Source organism: Anabrus simplex, chromosome 6, assembly GCF_040414725.1.
Source record: "Anabrus simplex isolate iqAnaSimp1 chromosome 6, ASM4041472v1, whole genome shotgun sequence".
NCBI lineage: Eukaryota > Metazoa > Arthropoda > Insecta > Orthoptera > Tettigoniidae > Anabrus > Anabrus simplex.
Window position 1 is genome coordinate 313,719,011 of NC_090270.1, and position 21,317 is coordinate 313,740,327.

General features: G+C 38.5%; 1 protein-coding gene across 1 annotated transcript in view; it reads right to left on the bottom strand.

The window, feature by feature from the left end:
• The window catches only part of LOC136876001 (uncharacterized), a 262,339-nt gene that overhangs the window by 206,216 nt on the left and 34,806 nt on the right, over positions 1–21,317 (bottom strand). Inside the window, exon 5 of the mRNA XM_068228298.1 lies at positions 7,903–8,103. Within this exon, the coding sequence (XP_068084399.1) occupies positions 7,903–8,103 (201 nt within the window). The remainder of the gene's footprint in view (positions 1–7,902; positions 8,104–21,317) is intronic.

Here is a 21,317-nt window from a genome sequence, read left to right on the forward strand (position 1 = left end):
TTGTAAGCAGTGGCTGTGCATGTGACGGGGTGTAACATGGAACGTTGTCGTGAGCTGACATCGTTCGAACGGGGTATGGTGGTCGGTGCCCGACGGATCAGAAGTGCGATTTCGGAAGTGGTGCAGGAATTCGGCTTCACACGATCAACCGTGTCCAGGGTGTATTGTGAATGGTTGAATCCGGGTGTCACCGTCCACAACAAACAAAAGACCGGCCGTCCAGCCACCCTCGATGACCGTGACAGGCGACATCTGAGACGGATTGTCAATAGTGACAGACGGGCAACCGTGCAACAAATCACGGCTCAATTCAACACAGACCATGCTAGACATGTCTCGCAGTGGACAATCCGTAGGAACATGAGTTCTATGGGGTATGGGAGCCAGCGCCGCACACGGGTGCCACTGTTAACCCAACATCATCGGGCACAACGACGAGCATTTGTCGCCAGTCACCAGGGATGGACCCTGGAACAATGGCGGAACGTGATATGGTTGGACGAATCACGATTTCAACTGCAAAATGCCGATGGGAGGCACCGTGTATGGCGCAGACCACATGAAGCGATGGATCCTGCCTGCCTCGAAGGTGTGGTCCAGAGCGTTGGTGTCTCTGTTATGGTCTGGGGTGCATTTTCCTGGTATGGAATGGGCCCCTTAGTTGTTCTGGAAGAGACTTTGAATGGTACGTGGTATGTTGAGTTGCTTGGAGACCATCTCCACCCATTTTTGGCCTTCCAGCGCCCAGACGATTCTGCGGTGTTTCAAGATGATAACGCGCCGCCACATCGCTCCCACGCTGCCCGGGAATGGTTCCAGGAACATGCAGCGGAGGTCCAACGACTGCCATGGCCACCCAGGAGCCCCGACATGAACCCTATCGAGCATATCTGGGATGTCCTGGAACTCAGGCTCCGTGCCATGGATCCTGCACCCACGAACAGACCAGCATTGGCGGCCGCTCTGCAAACAATTTAGTGTCAGCTGCGTCCAGAGGACTACCAGGGACTTGTGCCAGAGGAGGCCCCACACGCTATTAGGTGACTATCCCATGACATTTACTAAGTCGTGTAGATTCAAATGATGTTATGCTGGAGATTCACACAGAATTTATAATTCTTTATCTTTACTTAACTTAAGTTTGTGACTCTACATATGTACTGGTAGGTGGATGCAGAGTGGGTCTCGGGCCATAAGTGGCCACGGCTGGTCTGTGGTCCAACAGCTCTGTACTCCGACCAGCCAACCGAGCAGAGGAGGGGTGGCCATGGCTCTACACCTCTGCATGCGGGAGAAGGGACAGGGCTGGACCTCACGGCTGGCCTTGTTCTCCTCCCCATAAACTCAATCGTTTGGGACTTCAACAGAAAGGTTTCTTTTTACGTTGAGAAAATTTTCAAAATATTTCTTCCAACCGTTCAGTGATATTACGATCTACAAAAAGTTCGCCTGATTTAACTAAAGGACTATTCATTATTATTTTCCTTCCTTTCTTACATTCTTTATTACAGCCCAGACAGTCCATTGGTTTAAGATGTACTTCAAAGAGAATGGGTGTATACAGGAACATTGTTTTGGAAACGGCAGGGGAATGCCCAGGAACAGGTGTGTGTAGAGATAGGAAAATTCATCAATCTTTGTAGTATACTGAAGGGAAGGACAGTCCCAGGTACTGGACCATGCCCTTCCAAGTTATTACCAAAATCTTCCCACTACTTCTAGGACTCTAACAATGATTTGTTTCATTCTATTTCTTTCATCTAGGTACAATTCACTACCTACAAGAGTTCTTGTTTGGAGTCATTTTTATATGCTTTCTATTAACATTTATAAGCTTCCCTCACTTCAGTATTCTACAAAGATTGATGAATTTTCCTATCTCAACACACACCTGTTCCTGGGCATTCCCCTGCCGTTTCCAAAACAATGTTCCTGTATACACCCATTCTCTTTGAAGTACATCTTAAATCAATGGACTGTCCATTGTGGAACCTTTCACTAATTATTTCCACGTATGTATGTCTAAATTTCCTCATCCTGGAAATTTTCTACCCTAATCCATCAACAGACAGACTTCATTAGGCCTTGTAAAACTTAGTTCACTGCAGACCTGATAGTGGTCAATATCATTGAAGAATCCCCAAGATACCCATACAAATCTAACAGATTTTTAAAGTTCAAAGCCAGTGTAATGGTGAATAGCTTTATGCATGAAGAATGAATTTGCAAGTGCTAATCCCAGATTAATCCAGTAAACACTTCCCATTCCTATTAACTTCCAGATCTTTCCCAATTTACCCATTTTTTGCAAATCCCACAGTTTTATTTCCAATTTTGGCATTAAAATCAACTATTACCATTATCCTGTCCCTCCTTACAGTAGACCCTAATTATGATATAATTCGGTGCTTCATAAACTTTGGCTACTTCACCCTAATCTGCTCTGTCATGTGGTAAATACGCCAAGACGGTTTTCATCCTAATTCCTGCAACTAGCAAATCTATCCACATCATACAGTTGATTTTAATGCCAAAAATGCCCTTTTAATCTTGTTTCAAACACTTAAAATTCTCCTCTCCCTTCTTCATCTCATTATTTCCCCTTACTCGAACTATTAACTCCTAACATATCTACATGCATCCTCTTTGCAAACTCACCCAATTCTACTTTCTTTCATCCATAAGCATCAATACATAGCCATCAAATTCCATGTTGTTCACCAAGTTCTTTCCAAGGAGTTCACATATGTTAAATGGAAGTGGGACTCCATCACTAACATATGTCTGAGGCTTGCATAAAACTTCTGAATGTGGTCAGTATATTTCTGTGAGGTAGGGTGCAAGCCATGACTCAGAACATGTCTGAGATGCCCACTCCTATTCCATGGTAACAGGTATCCTGATTCCCACGACCCTGCAATAGACCACTTAATCATTGCCCATTGTTCATGAACTAGGAAGTGACAACGGTACCTGACTCCATGAGCGATATTAAAAATAACACAAATAAAAAAATGTTCTACTGTGTTCAGTTAAATGCTGATTGTGTACATCAGGAATGAGAGCAACAATCATTATCTAAGAGTACCAGTTAACATCCAGACTTTACTACTCATGTTTAAGGTGAGGTAAAATCTATGTACTGCATTTATTCACGTAATTCTCGCCATCGTACAATTTGCACACCCTGATTTTTTTAAGTTCAAAAGGGAGGGGGGGAATTATTTTTTGTGTATTTGACACACCCATTTTCTCGAGTTTTTACTCTACTAGTAATAATGTTATTGGCTTTGTGTCCCACTAACTAATTTTGTTTTTCAGAGATGCCAAGGTGTCAGAATTTAGACCTGCAGGAGTTCTTTTACGTGGCGATAAATCTACCGACATGAGGCTGACGTATATGAGCACCCTTAAATACCACTGGACTCAACCAGGATCAAACCTGCCAATGGGCTCAGAAAGCCACCGCCTCAACCATCTGAGCCACATAGCCCAGTTTTACCCTGATGTTCCATGAGGGTTACAAAAACATAGGTAGCAAGTAGCAAATTTTCCATTTGCAAATTTGGTATTTCCACATTGTAGCACTCAACCAGTTCAGTATGTGAGTCAGATACAGAAACCTTCTATGGACTTTTTTGCGAGTGGATACTGCACGCTTGGGATATGATTTTTTCTTTTTCTTTTTCTTCTTCTTTTTTTTTTTTGCTAGTTCCTTTATGTCGCACCGACACACATAGGTCTTATGGCGACAATGGGACAAGGAAGGGCTGGGAGTGGGAAGGAAGCGGCTGTGGCCTTAATTAAGGTACAGCCCCAGCATTTGCCTGGTGTGAAAATGGGAAACCACGGAAAACCATCTTCAGGGCTGCCGACAGTGGGGTTCGAACCTACTATCTCCTGAATACTGGATCCTAGCCGCACTTAAGCAACTGCAGCTATCGAGCTCGGTCATGATTTTTTCAGAGATAACAGAAAACAGTTTCAAGAAATCTCAAACGAATTACATGGGAGTGAAGAATATATGATCTGTTCTGGAAAGATGGAAGGGTGATGGCAGTAGCAGTTCTTTCTCCAGCTGCAATGACGAATAGCATATAAAGGGAAGGATTTATTTCTTTTTGTTGTTATGCCATTATATACAGATGACACTGGTACCTTAGTTAATTCGTATTTCTGTATCTTCAGATGCTACCATCAGCTCGCAATACAAAGAATATATTTCCAGTATCTGTAGACCACTTCAAACTCTAGTATTAAAGTTGCCAGATGTAAGCGCATGATTCTGACCATTCAGAAGAAAACTGGCCAACGATAATCAATTAGTGTTTTTTTAATGGTTACGTACATATCACCTACCTACCTTCCTTTCTTTGTAAATAACTTAAATACTTTGTATGCCAGAATTATGCAAATAATTTACGCACCTGGATTTTTCGTCTACATTTCTAGTCAAAAATGTGCATTAATGATGCTCGGAAATACAGTATTATACATGAAAAAGTACAGTAACTCATCTCTAGAGAAGTAGAGTCAGTGAAACTAGAAATATATTGTATTAACTACCTACTCAGCTACACACTGATTATCTCACCATATTATCGCATAAGTACAATACACACTAAGTATGGCAGTGTTCATAATCTTGAGGGTTATGTTATCAGTTAATTAGCTGATGTACCCGTGCTATGATACGGAATTCTCAGAAAGGCTGCCTTTGTGATTTTCCCAACTGAAGTCATCATAGGCCATTACAATGACGTTCGTAGGAATGTAGCGATGAAAAGCAATGTTATCATACAAAATACTCGATCAAATGAAAAACCGCACATTTACTCACTTTTAACAAACAGTACCACGCTGCCGATCTAAACGTCCAAAGTTCCAGTGCTGGAATGACCAGGCCGCAGACAGCTGCGAACACTTCTCTGCCATTATTCCGTTAAATGAGCACACTGCTCATTCTAATTAGTGCCTCAGAGTAGGGATTGAATAGCTGGAGTGTTATGATGAGCCAGTGAGTTACGTACCAGTAGTATCAGAAAATTTATGAACCAGAGGAATGGCATGCTAAAAAAGAGAGATATCTAACTCCCCAGCTATTTCCTGCCAATATTCAGGCAGGCTGTTATACTCAGTACGCAGCAGCAATCCCATCTATCGGAGATGACTGGCAGCAGAAGATATAAAGCACATCACAACAAACAATGGTCAATGTAATGTTATTGTTAATCAATTGTTGATCAATTTCATGAGCTTGAGCTTGTAGGCCAGCATATTTAGTTTTCTTTCGACTCTGTGATATTAGGGCATCTTATAAAAATATTTATAGTGTAGATTGCAGTTCCTTATTCCTCAATTTTAGATACCAATTTTCATTAAAATCTGTTTACCCATTTTCTCGGCACTGATACAGACTTAGCAACAAAAATTCCAAATTCATTAATATCTCTGTTATCATAGCCAATGCGGTAAAAATGTACAAGATATAAATGATCAGAAATTTAATACTATATAACTTTAGTTATGTAGTTTTTATTGATAGGACCACTAACAACATAAATATTTGAGAATTACATTTTAGGCCTTCCCCTAAAACTACCAATTCACTCAGCATGAATAAAATTATTTATGACCTAGATTGAAGCAACTCATTCCCCGAATTTATATACCGATTTTCATTCAATAGGGATGTAGGCAGAGAAAGTTTCCGCCAGATAGCGCTAGTGTAGTACCGGGTAAGCGCAAGGCGTTAGTCTTATGTTTCTCCCAGTCAGCTGTGAGTAATGTATAGAATGTGACCGAGTTTTCTGAGCTAAAGCCGATTGTATGTTCTCTAATTTTACTCCAAGACTATATTAATTAATTGTATAGGTATATCCCCTAGTATATTATGGACGATTTTCAGTGTTTAAGGGTTAAACAGCTGCAAAATGAGCTACGGACCAGACGCTAAAACTAGCGGGAGGAAGGAAGAATTAGTACAGCGGTAATTAGAAAATTCTCACACGTTATTTTCCAAATAATGATAGGAGTTAGCATGCCTTTTCCTAAAGATTACAATTACTTGAGTATTGTACATTGATAAATATATAAATAAACCTCCACAATAGAGATTTAAATACGCACTTGCTCCCCTTGCTTATAGACTTCGATTCATGTATTTTTTAAAGGTTGATGGCTCATATGAAACTGCAGATACTGCCTTGTCCACCACCAAAGGCATGTGAATTTCTTGAGTTTTCCAGTGCCGGTTCCTTTGAAGATTTGACCATCAGCCATAAGGTGAAGATCACTATCACAAATTTGCATTTGATGGATTATTTCGTTACGCTGGATACAGACCTTTCAGTGAAAAGTCTGTTTTGTTTATAAAAGGTTAATTTCAATCGGATGAAATTTTAAAATGCAGTGCTGTGAAATCCGAGTACACATAACATAAGACCTATAATGTGAAGCTTATTTTAGGAGCCCCAAGGCATGTTGTAAGCATATTGCAGCTGTAAGCTTTGTATTAGAGCACTTCCCCAAGACTGATATTATTCAGTGTTCAGAAACATGCAGCCAAAATTTATAAACTTTTCAGCATCCCCCTACCAAACGGTTGAGCCCAGTTAGCCGTATGAAAGAGGAATGTTTACCCTTGGAACAAGTTTTGCTATTATAATCTCACTTGCACCTGTTATTAGTCGAGGGGTATTTCTGTCTAAAAGCAAGGGTACTGTTTTAGAGGACATTTCCTCAACCAGGCCAAATGTTCAACTCTTTAAATTGGCAGTACATGAAATCAATACAAACATTAAATATTCTCCCAACAGTGGTTTTATGGATTCCGAAGTTAAGGCCTAGTTCCTTGTCAGATTTGTTTGTTCTTAGCTTCATAACTGTCAAGAAGAAACACAGTCTGGGTTCAAGAGAGAATATCTGTAATCACCAAATTGTGATGTTGGACATCTACAAACCCTGTATAAAGCAATATAGCATCACGATTACGCATTGTTTGCTCAAGAACCAAATTACCTGTAGTATTTGTTTGAGTGCTGATGTCTTTGAAAATGGGAGTCACAAATGTTACATTCACTTCTTCGGGTATATTCACGATTTCTTCCCGTACTTGAAAGGAGGTGATTTCTGCATATTTCGATATCGTAGGCTTATCTTGGTAATCTGGCAATTTTCTGGTGTATGACCTCTTCATTGTTTTTGTTGTGTTCGTCATGCACTGAAAAAGTGATGGAACAGCGCCCGGTTTTAATCTTTCTCACTTTTAAATACAAACGCATAAATTTGTTGGTTGTTACCGAAATGTCTAATCAGTTTATAGGTAGAAAATAGGAATTATTTCCCTTCATAAATCGCACTTACCCAACAGTGTTCGTGAATTCACAGGGTTGAAAATAATGGAAACACACTTTAATATTTTCGGCCAGATTCTTCTCACAGAAATTTTTCCTTCTAATAGCATGTAACATTTTCTTCTTCATTTCTTTATTTTGAGGAAACTGGTGAAACGAAAATGGGCTTCCCTGATTTTTGCAAAGAGGACCACTGCAATAGCTCGGCATAGTCACGAAAATAACAATTTAAACAACTTAAATTTGTGGATATTTAGCGGCATGAGTACACAGGAGACAAATGAAGAGCGCATTGCGCTTACCCAGTATAAAAGCAGTGCGCTCTATCGGTGCTAATTCTATACATCCCTATTCTCTTCAGCCATTTTCTCGTGATGCACGTATGTACGTACGTACAGAGACACAGACAGCAATTACGGAAAATTTAAAAATGCATTTCCTTGTTACTGTGGAAACAACTGATACAGAAATACAGTTCTTTTTAAATTCTGAGCAATGTACAGACAAAACTCTTATTTTATATATATAGGTAAAGAACATTACTTACCAAGGGAATCGGGAATGTTGCCGAAAGTTTTCCCACTTTTAAGGGATACAATGTTGGGTCTTTCACTTTTAAAACGGTTTCTGCCTTCACCCTCTTCATCACCACCTTCATCTTCTTCTTCAGACTCAACCTGAGCAAGAGAGGCTGTAGCCGACGTATCAGCTTCATAACTGGCAGTCTGTGCAGGTATTATCTGAGGTTCTGGAAATATCAAACACAAATAATACTGATATTGTAAGAAATTAATAATATTTACAAAAAATAACCTATAAGTTATGGAAAATTAGAGCTTCAAAAGTATAATCACTCAAAAAAAAGATCAGTGCATGGTAGTATATGTTCCTCATATTTTATATTTTTAAGATTTAATTTTAATTATTATTAAAATATAATTAACCTCCCTTGAAAATACAACCCCTGTGGATAACCACATCAATCATTATACCTTTAAATTCAATTGTTTCTCAGAAACTGTACATATGGAGAACTTATTCAATACCTTGCATTTTTTTTTTTTTTTGAGTGACTATACATTTACATGAGGACAAGAATGATCAGATATGATCATAATGGGTCAAGCATATCAGAGCAAACAATTTAAACCAAGTTCTTTTATTAGGCTTTTTTGAATTTAAAATATAAACTATCTTTATAACGGTCCCTTTCCAGACCGCTTTTACTGCATGGGAGTGAAATCTGGGTGGACTCAAGATATCTTATTTGTAAGTTAGAAGTAACAGATACAAATACAAGGAATAGAGTAAACGCAGCCTGTATGAAACTGCGCAAAGTTACGGGAGTCCTTTTCAACCAGAAGAGCCTGTTGTACTTAAAATCAAAGATTTATAGAACAGACGTTCATCCACTAGCACTATACGGGGTGGAATACTGGCCAGTCAGAAAAAAGACACAAAGAACATCTCCATGTCATTGAAATGAGGATGTTATGATGGCCTTTGGGACTCTATAAATTGGACCACGTAAGAAACCAGGATGTCAGAGTGGCATTTGGCAAGGTTCCAATTACTGACAAAATGCGGGAGACTTGTCTGAGATTGTACGGTCCCGTACTGAGCAGCAGCAGAACCCTGAGGACAATCAATCAGGAGGACGACCAAGCGAGAGATGGTTTGATGCACTATGGGAGGACATGTGCTTGGTGGGCATTACTCCAGTTGACGCCAAGAATCTGAAATAATGGAAAGTGAAGTATAGAAAAGCATACCCTGAAATTACACAGGATATAAGAGTAAGAGTTATGAAAGTAGTAAAAATGACTGCTGGTACAAACAGGTGGAAACAATGGCAGAAGGGTACATGGAATGAGGATATAAAAGCTAAGAAGGGAATGAACTCGATGGATGAAGCTATATGCAAAATCAGCTTCAGTATTAGGATCATGTAAGGCGAATGGAGAATAGGTTACCTAGGATAAATATGGATTGGTCACGGAGGATAAGAGAAGTAGAGGAATGAAGCGGTGAAGAAAAGGGATGGATGAAGGTCTTCTTTCTCCGATTTTTTAAATTTACCTGAGGGAACACAAGTATGAAGAGGGGAGCACCCACAACGCACTTTCATTGATTTCAATATGTCGCACACAGCAACATAAACTTCAACAAAGAAGTTGAATATAAACTAGCATGTTTTTCAGCATTGATATAGCCCGAGATTGAGCTATGTATCTGTAAACAGGTTACTAAACCTCTTATTCTAATGAACACGACGTCCCCGCATACTTACGGCCCAAAAATGCACTTTGAATTATCTCATAAAACCGTTGGACATAGTGTTGGCATTTAACATTAGATATCCAAGCTTGACACCAGAATGTCAGTGATTCTTCATAAACTCTAAGAATTGTATCCGATTTCAACCTCAACAAATATAATTTTTGGAATATGTAGAAATCATGGGGCCAGGATATAAGCCCTTTAACCCCAAAACTGTACCATACTGAACCATGCAGTTCATGGACCAATAGTATAGATTTTAGTATTAGATATTGGGATTACATAAGACCACCCAGGAAGTCATTGTCTTATAGTTTATTTCATAAAAGATTCCAGAAGAAGCGTTCTCGTGGGAAGAGAGCTAGAGCGTCATTATGAAAATCTCCAGAACCTCATTAAAGGGAGTTATGTCCCAAGCCAAGCCTCTTAATGAAGATTGGGGACGCTTCCCGGATCCCGGCAAAACTAACCTACGGAGGGAAGAAAGAATTAAATTAATATCTTTGGTTACGAAAGAGATGCATTGGATCTGATACAAGAATTGCAACCTGCATAATTTATGCTTAATTTTGATATGCAATATGGCTATAATCATAAATGCATTCGTTAAGTAGGGTACTTGACGTGCTTTGTGCGGGAAAACTTCGAGTCGCGGGCGCGCGTATCCTGCACGTGATCAAGCGGCGTGGCTACGCCAACCTGATTATAAATGCAAGGCCGCCTGGCACATCAGCCTCATTCTTTGACCGTAAGGCTGCTTGAACGAAGTCGTCATGCTGCGAGTCGGCACCGAGAACAACGTTTTATCTTCGAGCTGCACATACAACTAGTACTACTGAATCTGCAAGGAAGTAAGTAATTAAACTGCATATTCAGCTGAATTCTTGATATTACCTGTGTTGATCTGCTGTGGTGAGATGAGGTAATGCCTATTATAGATTGATGAATTAATAGCTTCATATTTCTGTGAGGTCAAGTTGTAACTGACGTAATGCTAGAATAAATGTAGGCTCAGGGTAGTTCTGATACCACGACATGTTGTCCGAGTGAAAGAATAAAATAACAGTGTTACTAAGAGTGGTGGAGAAACTATAGTGTACCAGGTTTAAAATTCAGAACAAGACTTGGTCAATGTAACGTGTGAGGCACGATATTAGTGGAAACAGGCATCGAGCCTGGACAGTCTGTAATAAGTAAATTTGTTTTCAGTTACCCCTGCATCAAGCCAGAACGAGCTTCTACATCATCATTGCGAGGAAGCCACAACGGGAGCTGAAGCCGGCACGACATCGGGAATCGATCCAGGAATGTGGGGCGTACCTGATCAGCGCGACGTCGAAGGGGACATCTTCCAACCATCTAAGGAGCTGCAAGAAAGATTCATGCAAGATAGAATGGCTCCAGTCGTTCACCAGTATCTGCTGCAAGCGTCGCAGTTTGTCATGATGTGGTAAATTCAGTGGTTCACAGGAAGGGCCGCTCCGTCATGTCATCAATCATATAAGGTCAGAGCTTTCCAATTCTGTTTCAAGCATGTCATTTAAATTTAGATAGGAACAGGGGGGCCGTCAGCCAACAGGTTAGTTTATGGTAGGAAAATTCTTGGGAATAAAGAGCTAGGCCTCAAGCTCGAACCCCGTACATTAGGGTAGATGATAGGTTGTATATTCCTTGTTGGTGTGATTATATTTCATTTCGATAGTATTATATTAGTGTACGTGTTATCTTCATGGGTCAGGTCGAACTCCCTTGGTCATGTTAGGTAAGTCTGACAGGCAGGCACTGTTTATTGTGTAGCGTTTAGGCATATGTCTCTGCAGACGTAGGTTGTGTATTTGAGATCAGGATTTACCCCGTAACTCACCTAGCTTTATTGACAGGGTGAGCGAGTCCGTATGTTTGAGATGTGGGCATTATGCATGTAGCTGACTGTATGAATTGATATGAGAGAGTCCCAGCACAGTTTGAGAGTGTATTGGATGCATTTGAGATGCCGTATTATGGCTATGTGACTATAGCGTACTGAATTTTGCCTTTGTATTATCAAGGTTGAGCCCATGGGAGGCGGAAATAAGATTTGTTGTATTGCTGGTGATATTGAGATGAGGGCGTGTAGCCCATGTGTATTTAATAGAGCGCTTTTAGCAGCCAGATTATGTGAGGTACTTTGAAAGGCGAGGTTTCTTAGCACTTAGCTACTAGTAAGTCAGCTGAGCTCATAAATTGTGTGGACTGCTGCCTGTCGAGTGCACTACTGGTGAGGGTTGGTTGTGCCTGACGTCACAGTCTTGAAACTCGGGTTATATTGCTGTCTGCAGCTTGTCGATTGTGTAGTGGAGGAGAGGACGACCTTGATGTTTTGACGCAGGGAGAGATTTTAGTTCTGTTTGTTCTGCTTTATTTTAACACTGGCCCGTTTGATATTGACCCCTTGGACAAGGTGGTGGTGTTCCTTTGATATTGTTTTTCTTGTATATGATTATTCAACGCCTTGCTCTTCATTGGACCAGGGATCGAGACCGGGTCAGGGCACTGTACATTATGTGTTTATATTTGTTTGCACCGGGGTTTGATGGTACGAGGCATAGTAGAATTTTATGGAAATTACTGTTAGATGTGTATTTCAGCAGATATCCATTTTCTCTTTATTTCATTACTTACACAATTGTATCATGCTTGTTACAGCAAAGCTGTTTCGTGAAGGCAGTGAACTGGTAGCCATCAGCTCAACCTTATCTTTACCCCAGTCACATTTGAAAGCTCTTATATTTGTAAATAGTATTTTATGTAATAAATCCCTGATTGTAAAACTTTGAATGCAGCGATGTTTTCTATTAGATATTTTTTTTGGTAGGATTTTCTCTTACCCTGCATCATGTCGTATCCACCTAAGTTATCTTTTATGCCCTCATTTTACCCTGATCCCCTGATTCATGTTCTACTGAGCTGCGGATTGTGGATACGCCTGTAAGGTAAGACATGTGCCGTACATACATCTTTTCTTGGATGTATGGGTCACTATGATGTTCTTGGTTCGAATTCGGCATTAGCCTGACCGGGATCAAAAACATTATAGGGCACAATACGTATATATCTTAACATTAAGTATTTTTTTAGTATAGTGGCATTCACTAACATGATTTTCAGCATTGATATAGACTGAGAATAAGCTATGTATCTGTAAACAGGTTACTGAGTTAAGTTTTTGTAGTCGTTTTTTTTTGGATTTACTACAATGGTCACAAGTTCGACCGTCGGTTTCGCAGTACTGACTGCTGGTAGAGTAAGAAGTCACATATTTTATCAATGTTTTATTCTTCAAGTCAAATATGACCTGGTGGTCTACACACTAAGACTTAATCTAAAGTTGTGAGCCCTGATACATATGTGGAGCTTGCTTTTATATTAAGATAACTTTTACTTATCATTAACAAGTATGACAGAAATATCATTAGAGCGGATGTTGGTTTAGGTCAACAGTGCCGCTGGCTCCAGCATGACATACATAAGATAAGGGACAAACAGTCAATAAGAGGAAGTAGCTGTTGCCTTAAGCGATAAATACATTAGTTGGCGGCAGCTTTCTTCGGGAACATGATAGCAATAAGTAACTATTTACAGTTTTAGAAACACATTAGTCACATTAGCAGGCGGTAGCCTTCCTTGTGTCTTGGGACATGATAACATTAATCATCTATTTACAGTCTTAAGGTCGGAACAACACATTCCTAATGTCCTGCGACACGAAAATATTAATTATCTATTTACAGTTTAAAATTGATATCTGGTTTCCTCGAGCGGTCTTGAGTGAATATGACTTCCCGTCTCGGAAACTGTAGGCAGGGAACATAACTCCTCCCCCCTTAGATTATCGTTACTGACCTCAGTAACCTTTAACTTTCTTGTTTTACATTTTTCGTACAATTTTTCACATATTTGATACAATCTTTTTCTACTTACTAATATTACAATACATAGTACAATACAAATAATTATTCCATTAATTGGAGTAAATTCTTTTACAACATCATACTTTGGAGTAATTGGTTTTAAATCTAGTTTCAGTTCATTGGCATCGAGATGCGAATATATGAAGTTTACTTCATGTTTTATATAGAGTTCTTTTTGCACATACAAAAGAGGAAATTGCTTAAAGTAATTCGTTGGTTTTGGTTCCAACGTGATTCCCATAGTGGAAATTGGACACGAGTCATTTGAATACACAATATTTGGTCCTGTAATTCGTATAGTCTTTTGGTTATTATCACACGTTTGTAACAGTGTCTCTTGATTAGCACTAAAGAAAAGGAGACGCTCATTATTTAGCGCTTGAAATATTTGCACATTATTTTTAACACTAGCAAATTCACATTCAGTAGTTTTAGTTAAATTACAAGGTGTTACTCTTATCGTATAATGGATACACACATAAGTTTGTGTTCCTTTAATACATGGTATAGTAGACCATTTTGATGTGTGTCCTTGTAAATAATATTTTTCAGAGGGAATAAATACAATATTATCAACAGTAGGTACAGGGTAAATCTGATACAATTGATAATTATTTCCATCTGTAATAGGTACAGAAAGGATTACAATTAATTCTGTATCCAACATTATTGTTTGGGTTTTTGTGAATTTTAAATTTTCATACAGGTGATAAGGATCAGCATGTATTAGGGATTTTGTAGGATAAATACAATACAAATGTTTTACAATATTTCGCATATCTTCTTGAGAAAACAGTTCCACATTGGTTATGTCATTGAAGGAAAGGCTGATGGTGTCTTCCAATGTCTTGATGATTCTTCTTAATTTGTTCACACACATTAACACGTATTGGTGATGTTCCAATGTGCTTATTTTGAAATCTGCCTTCTCTAAATTATCTTTAATTATACCCAGATTGAGGTTGACATGGTTCATTTCTTTATAAAATTTATTAGCAATAGAGTTACTAAATGATTCTAGACTATTAATGTGTTGCATTTCTTTAATATTTCCTTGTCTTAATGATTTAATTTGCTTTTGTAAATTATCTAAATCATCTTGATCTAAATTACCTGAGATAAATTTGATTACTTTACCTAGGCCGTTAATGAGTCCACGTTTATTTCTGTATTTTATAGGTAGAAGTTTATTTAGCTCATCCTGTGTATCTTTCAGTGTATTAATTAATTCTTGAGATAGATATGGGAAAGTATTATTAGAATACGTTATAAGAGATGAAGCTGCATTTTGAGTATTAATGTAAGATTGGAATAAATTAGTTAGGTTGAAATGAAACATGAATTTGTGATAATTATTGATTATTACCGCAGGTCCAAGTGAATCTGCGTAGAAACCCTGGGTTTTTATTTTTCTGACGTTAATTGAGCCATATCCTGAGAGGAATCTGGAAGAGAAGAGATTTTTCTCTTAGGTTTTATGTCTCTAAAATTTCTGACATGCACTTTTCCATTTTTCATTGTACATTGTACTTTATTACCTTCTATTTTAGTTATGATACCTTCATTGTACAGATTCTTTGACTTTTTATTTCTAGTCAATGGATTTGCTACGTAAACAGTTTCTCCGATTTTGTAGGAGTGTTCGAAGGTAGGATTGTTTGGTTTAGGATTCTTTTCATTTAGGATTCGAAATTGGTCACTTTGTCTTTGAATGTATTCATTGATTTTTGGCGTGGGAGAAAAAATGTGATCTAATACATCGTAGTAGGGTCCATAGAGTATATTAAAAGGTGGTCTTTTGGTTGTCGAGTGTACTGAAAAGTTGTAGTTTATGATGATGTTCACTAAGAGTTCGGATATAGGAGAGAACTTGTCATTGTCTCTTGAAATGCATAATTTTTCGAGCAGTGTAGAATTGAACCTCTCTACAGGAGAGTTAGATGAGGAGTTCAGTGGAGTGGTTGCGTGATACTCGATGTTTGAAGCTTTACAATATTCTTTTATAATATTGTTTTCAAATTCTCCGCCTTGATCGTACGTGATCTTTTTAGGCAGGCCATGGTGTGAGAAGTAAAGTTGTAACTTATTTAATACAGCAAGAGCTGTGCCATCTGACAATATATAGGCTTGGCCGTATTTGGAGAATACGTCTAGTATTGTCAAAATCCGTATTTGCTCAAAATGGAATGTATCTATGTGGACTTGAGCGAAAGGGTGGTCTGCTGTTATCGGTCCTTGGTTCTCAACCCGGTTGGGATGTCTTTCATACTTATTCCGCTGACATAGATTACACTGATTGATCAAGTTTCGAACTTGTTCTCTTAAGTGAGGCCAGTAGTACTTGGTTTGCAAGTGATCTATGGTCTCTGAGGTTCCATTGTGATTAATTGAGTGGTATTGCAAAATTAAATGCTTTTGTTTTTCGGAGTTTTCTACGTCTTCCAACAATTTTGATGCTCTGATAATTATGAGTTCAGAGGTGAACAGTTTCTGGCAAGTTCTAATGAAGGGAATTTCTAAAGTTATATCATCAAAGAAAACAGCATACTTGTTTGAAGTTATTATTACCTTTAGTAGGAGATCTTTCAAATCTTGGTAAAGGTTTGTTTTTGTGACTATCATGTAATGTCGTGTGTTCTTTCTGAATAGTGTCTGTTTAATTAATTTGGGAGAGTTTCCATATTTTACAATGATTTGATTGCGGTTTTGATTTAAGTTCCTTTCGGAAGCTTTTAACGTGAAAATGGGATCCTCCTGGTTAGAGTGTACAGTTTGGTTATCAAGGTCATCCTGATATCCGTCATTTTCAGCTATGGCTAATTTAGAGTCTGTTTCATCGTTTGCGTTTATCTCAATTCGAGACAAGGCATCCGCGACATAGTTGGTTTTTCCTTTTACATAATTTATATCGAAATCAAATTCTTCTAGTTTGATTTTCCAGCGATACAGTCTCGAACTCGGGTCTTTCAAAGTGAAGAGCCACTGTAGTGGTCTGTGGTCACTTTCTACTTGGAAATGCCTTCCATATAAGTAGGGCTTGAAATGTTTGCAACTATCTACTATGGCGAGTAATTCTCTTTCGATAGTTGAATATTTTCGTTCGGTTGGGTTTAGTGTCCGTGAATAGTAAGCAATAGGATGTCCCTTTTGTGAAAGAACGCTTCCGATTGCGAAGTCTGAACTATCAGTTGTCAGAGTGAAAGACTCATTAAAATCTGGATAGCTTAGGACAGGGGCGTTTATTAGAAGGGTCTTGAGTGTTTTAAACGCATTCTGATACTCAGAATTCTCTGTATCAATTTTGGCTACCTTCTTTAAATATCGTGTTATAGGTTGTGCGATTTTCGCAAAGTTCTGGATAAATCTCCTATAAAAACCAGCCAATCCGAGAAATTGCTTAATCTCTTTGGTGGTCTTGGGGACGGGATATTCTTTGACTGCTTTAATTTTGTCTGGATTCGGCTTGATTCCAGTTTGTGTCACAACGTGACCCAAAAAGGCTACTTCCTTATGAAGGAATTCAGTCTTGTCCAACTGTATCTTCAGATTGACTTCTCTATCTGTTATAGGATTGGTTTCTAGTGGTTGAATGTCCACGTTTTCAATGGGTTCGACCGATATGGGGTCTTTGAAATTTAATTTTTGATGTGTCTTACTTGGGTAAAGTACTTGGTAACCCTTCGCACTCAGGGTTGCGTCAGGAGAGTGAGCTCCATTATGCTCAAACTGTGAAATATATACATCTCCCTGTTTAATGTCATTTGAGATGAAATGTGGTTCTTCGGCAGGCTGTGTGAGTTTCTGCTCGGCAGGCGAGTGAAAATGAAGTGGTATTTCGTGTCCTGATAGAGTAAGTTTATTAGTACTGTAGTCTATCTTTGCGCCTAGTCTGGCGAAATCTGCGGTGCCAATTAAAGCATCGAAATATTTATGCCATTTCATTACTCTAAATTTTACTGGAGAGTCAATATTGTATTCAGAAAAAAATTGGAAACCTAACGTTATCATTGCCTATTGTTTGGGCATGAACTGACTGAATACAAAATGGTTCCTTAAATAAATGATCCGCAAAGCATGTGTATGCTACGCTTGGATTCATTATAGAATTACACGCTCCACTATCAACTAGAATTTTAAGTCCGTGAAAACTAATAAATGGTAGTTGAGGTGCATTATAGATATTGTTTAGGTCTTCGACCGTGACGGCTGGGTAAAAATTGTGGTCCTCAGCTTCTGACTCTAAACATGAATCGTAGATGTATTGGAAATCTTGTTCCAATTCTTCGGCATGTGGGGTTTCAAGCTGACAGTTTTCGAATTCTGTGTGCTGAGAATTCTCTGTCAATTCCGCGTGAGAATTTAAGTTACCTCTGATTGTTGAGACACCTGACATGGGTCTTGGAAGATTTCTATCTGACGGAGCGAAACGTCTTCCAATATTATTCGGAGTAGGGTAAGGACGATTTGTCGGCTGTGGTGGTCTCATGGGTATTGTGTTTCTTTGTTGCGTGATTTGTGGTGATGTATTGGACGAGACAAAGTTGTTCCGATTGTTGGGTTGACTTTGTACGTTCTGTGGCACTGGGTTGTGCGTATTATGCATAATTTGAGGAACTGACCTCGGTAAGAAACTCTGAGGTGTGAATGGATTGTGATTCGTGTTAGGCAAGTGTTTAGGAACAGGTTTATGGAGAAATTGTTTATGTCCTCCTCTTAATTGATCCATATAGTTCTCATGTGCTCTATCATTATCATATGATCTGCAAATTCTAAGTGCATGACTTAAATCTGGGACACGAGCGTAACGTAAGAATGCTCGGTATGGTTCTAATATTCCGGCTTTAAATGTGCTCAGACCTAGCTCCTCTATTTCTCTCAACTTCAAGTATAGAACCTGATCTCTATAGTTGAGTTTACACAGGCTCTTATATCTAAGAATTAGTGCTTCTAATCGTTCGTGGTAATTGGTGTAAGGTTCGTTATGCTTTTGGAAACAGTTAGAAATTTCTTGGAGCAGAAGTCGCTCGTTTCTAACATCTCCGTATTTTGAGACAAGCTTTTCTTTGAATCTGTCACAGTATTAGCATCTAAGTCTAATATACTTCTCGCTTCTCCTTTGAGTTTTGATTTCACTACATTAAATAGGAAATCGTTAATTAAGTCCGCATGAGGGACTGTTGCTACTCTTCTGAAATTATTCAGAAATGAGTCACACCTAGCAATAAAATAATCTAGGCTACAAGAAGAGGTGCCATCAAATTCTGGCAATAATTGTATGTGGGCATATTCAAATTTTGAGAGTAATTCTCCTTCCATTTCTTAGGTTAAAAAAAATTTGTTTTGCCGTAAATACAATTATTTAATTAATTAACTAATGTAATTGATTGTGAAGAGTAACGTATCTGTTTGATCCTACTAATTCACATTCAATTAAAAATAAATATATAAGTAGTTAGTAATTCATTGGTTTAATTCAATTGACTTTTGAAAAAGCAACGCATCTATTCGATCTTACTAATTCTCATTTCAATTGAAAGGAAATATGCTTATTTATATTTTTGTAAAGTTTAATTCAATTTGATATTGAAAAAGCAGCGCATCTATTCGATCCCACTAATTCACCATCTAATTGAAGGGAAATATGCTTATTTAGTTGTTAGTAATGTTTTAATTCAATTTGATATTGAAAAAGCAGCGCATTTATTCAATCCCACTAATTCGCCATCTAATTGAAAGGAAAATATGCTTATTTCATTGTTCGTAATGTTTTAATTCAATTTGATATTGAAAAAGCAGCGCATTTATTCAATCCCACTAATTCACCATCTAATTGAAAGGAAAATATGCTTATTTAGGGTTTGAATAATTGTATTATTCTTTTTACTTAAACTAATTGAACTTAATTGAACTTAAAAAAATGAACCAGGCTATTCTGAACTTGGGCTCACAGAATAATATTTCTTAAGTGAAGGCGGCAGTTTACCGTTGGCACTTAAAGTGAAGGCGGCTGTTTTACCGTTAGCACGTTTTTAGAAATAGCACATTGAAAAAATTTGTTGATATTCACTTACAGGCTTGAAAAGATGAACAGCAATTTCAGCATCCTCGGTCTGCAGTGGATAGTCGGCGGCTTCCCCTCTGGTAGTCAGTTGCGGCAGTTTTGACGGATAGGCAGCTGGCGGATCGGCAGGCGGGCAGCAGCAAAGTCCAACTAGTGTGGTCAAAGCCGAAAGCCTCTCGTAGAAGTTGTCGCTCACCTCCAATCTGCTCTGTAGTCGATCTGGCTAGGATAGACGGCTTGCCTATCCCGGAGCGGGCCCCCAGTTAAGTTTTTGTAGTCGTTTTTTTTGGATTTACTACAATGGTCACAAGTTCGACCGTCGGTTTCGCAGTACTGACTGCTGGTAGAGTAAGAAGTCACATATTTTATCAATGTTTTATTCTTCAAGTCGAATATGACCTGGTGGTCTACACACTAAGACTTAATCTAAAGTTGTGAGCCCTGATACATATGTGGAGCTTGCTTTTATATTAAGATAACTTTTACTTATCATTAACAAGTATGACAGAAATATCATTAGAGCGGATGTTGGTTTAGGTCAACAGTGCCGCTGGCTCCAGCATGACATACATAAGATAAGGGACAAACAGTCAATAAGAGGAAGTAGCTGTTGCCTTAAGCGATAAATACATTAGTTGGCGGCAGCTTTCCTCGGGAACATGATAGCAATAAGTAACTATTTACAGTTTTAGAAACACATTAGTCACATTAGCAGGCGGTAGCCTTCCTTGTGTCTTGGGACATGATAACATTAATCATCTATTTACAGTCTTAAGGTCGGAACAACACATTCCTAATGTCCTGCGACACGAAAATATTAATTATCTATTTACAGTTTAAAATTGATATCTGGTTTCCTCGAGCGGTCTTGAGTGAATATGACTTCCCGTCTCGGAAACTGTAGGCAGGGAACATAACTACTGAACCTCTTATTCTAATGAATATGACCTCTCCGCATATTTGCTGCGCAACAATGCACTTTGAAACATCTCATAAAACCGTTGGACATAGTGTTGGCATTTAACATAGATATTAGAACTTGACAACAGAATGTCAGTGATTCTTCATAAACTGTATCCAATTGTATGCAATTTCAACCTCAGCAAATATAATTTTTGAAATATGTAGAAATCATAGGGCCAGGGAAAAAGCCCTCTAACCCCAAAACTGTACAATATGTACATATCTTAACTTTGGTTAAGTATTTTTTAGAATAGTGGCATTCATGTTTATTTCAATGACATTCTTGTTTAATTTTATTTTAGTAGTATTTATTTTGTACAGTCGCTATTAATACATTGGAGACGCCGCTCGTAGAAACTAGGGCGCGCTAATTCATTGCTGCTGACGGAGCTGGGAGAATCTACGGGCATGATTTCACTGTAGCTAAAAAATTGTATTTGCCGTCTCAGCAAGCTGTGACTTCAATAAGATACTGCTGAATGCTTCTATAAGCATAAAATATACTAGTTATGAGCATAAGTCGAGAGCTCTTCTTTCAAGGCATTGATAACACAGCCACATTCCTACATAATCTAAGGCTGCGTCATCGCTGACTCCCAGATGTGAAATGGGCGGGAAAGTATGTACAGTACATGCGGTCAAGAAAAGTGTGTGTTCGAGAGACAGGCTTGTTTGCGTAATTCTTGTGAATATTTAGCATGTCTAATT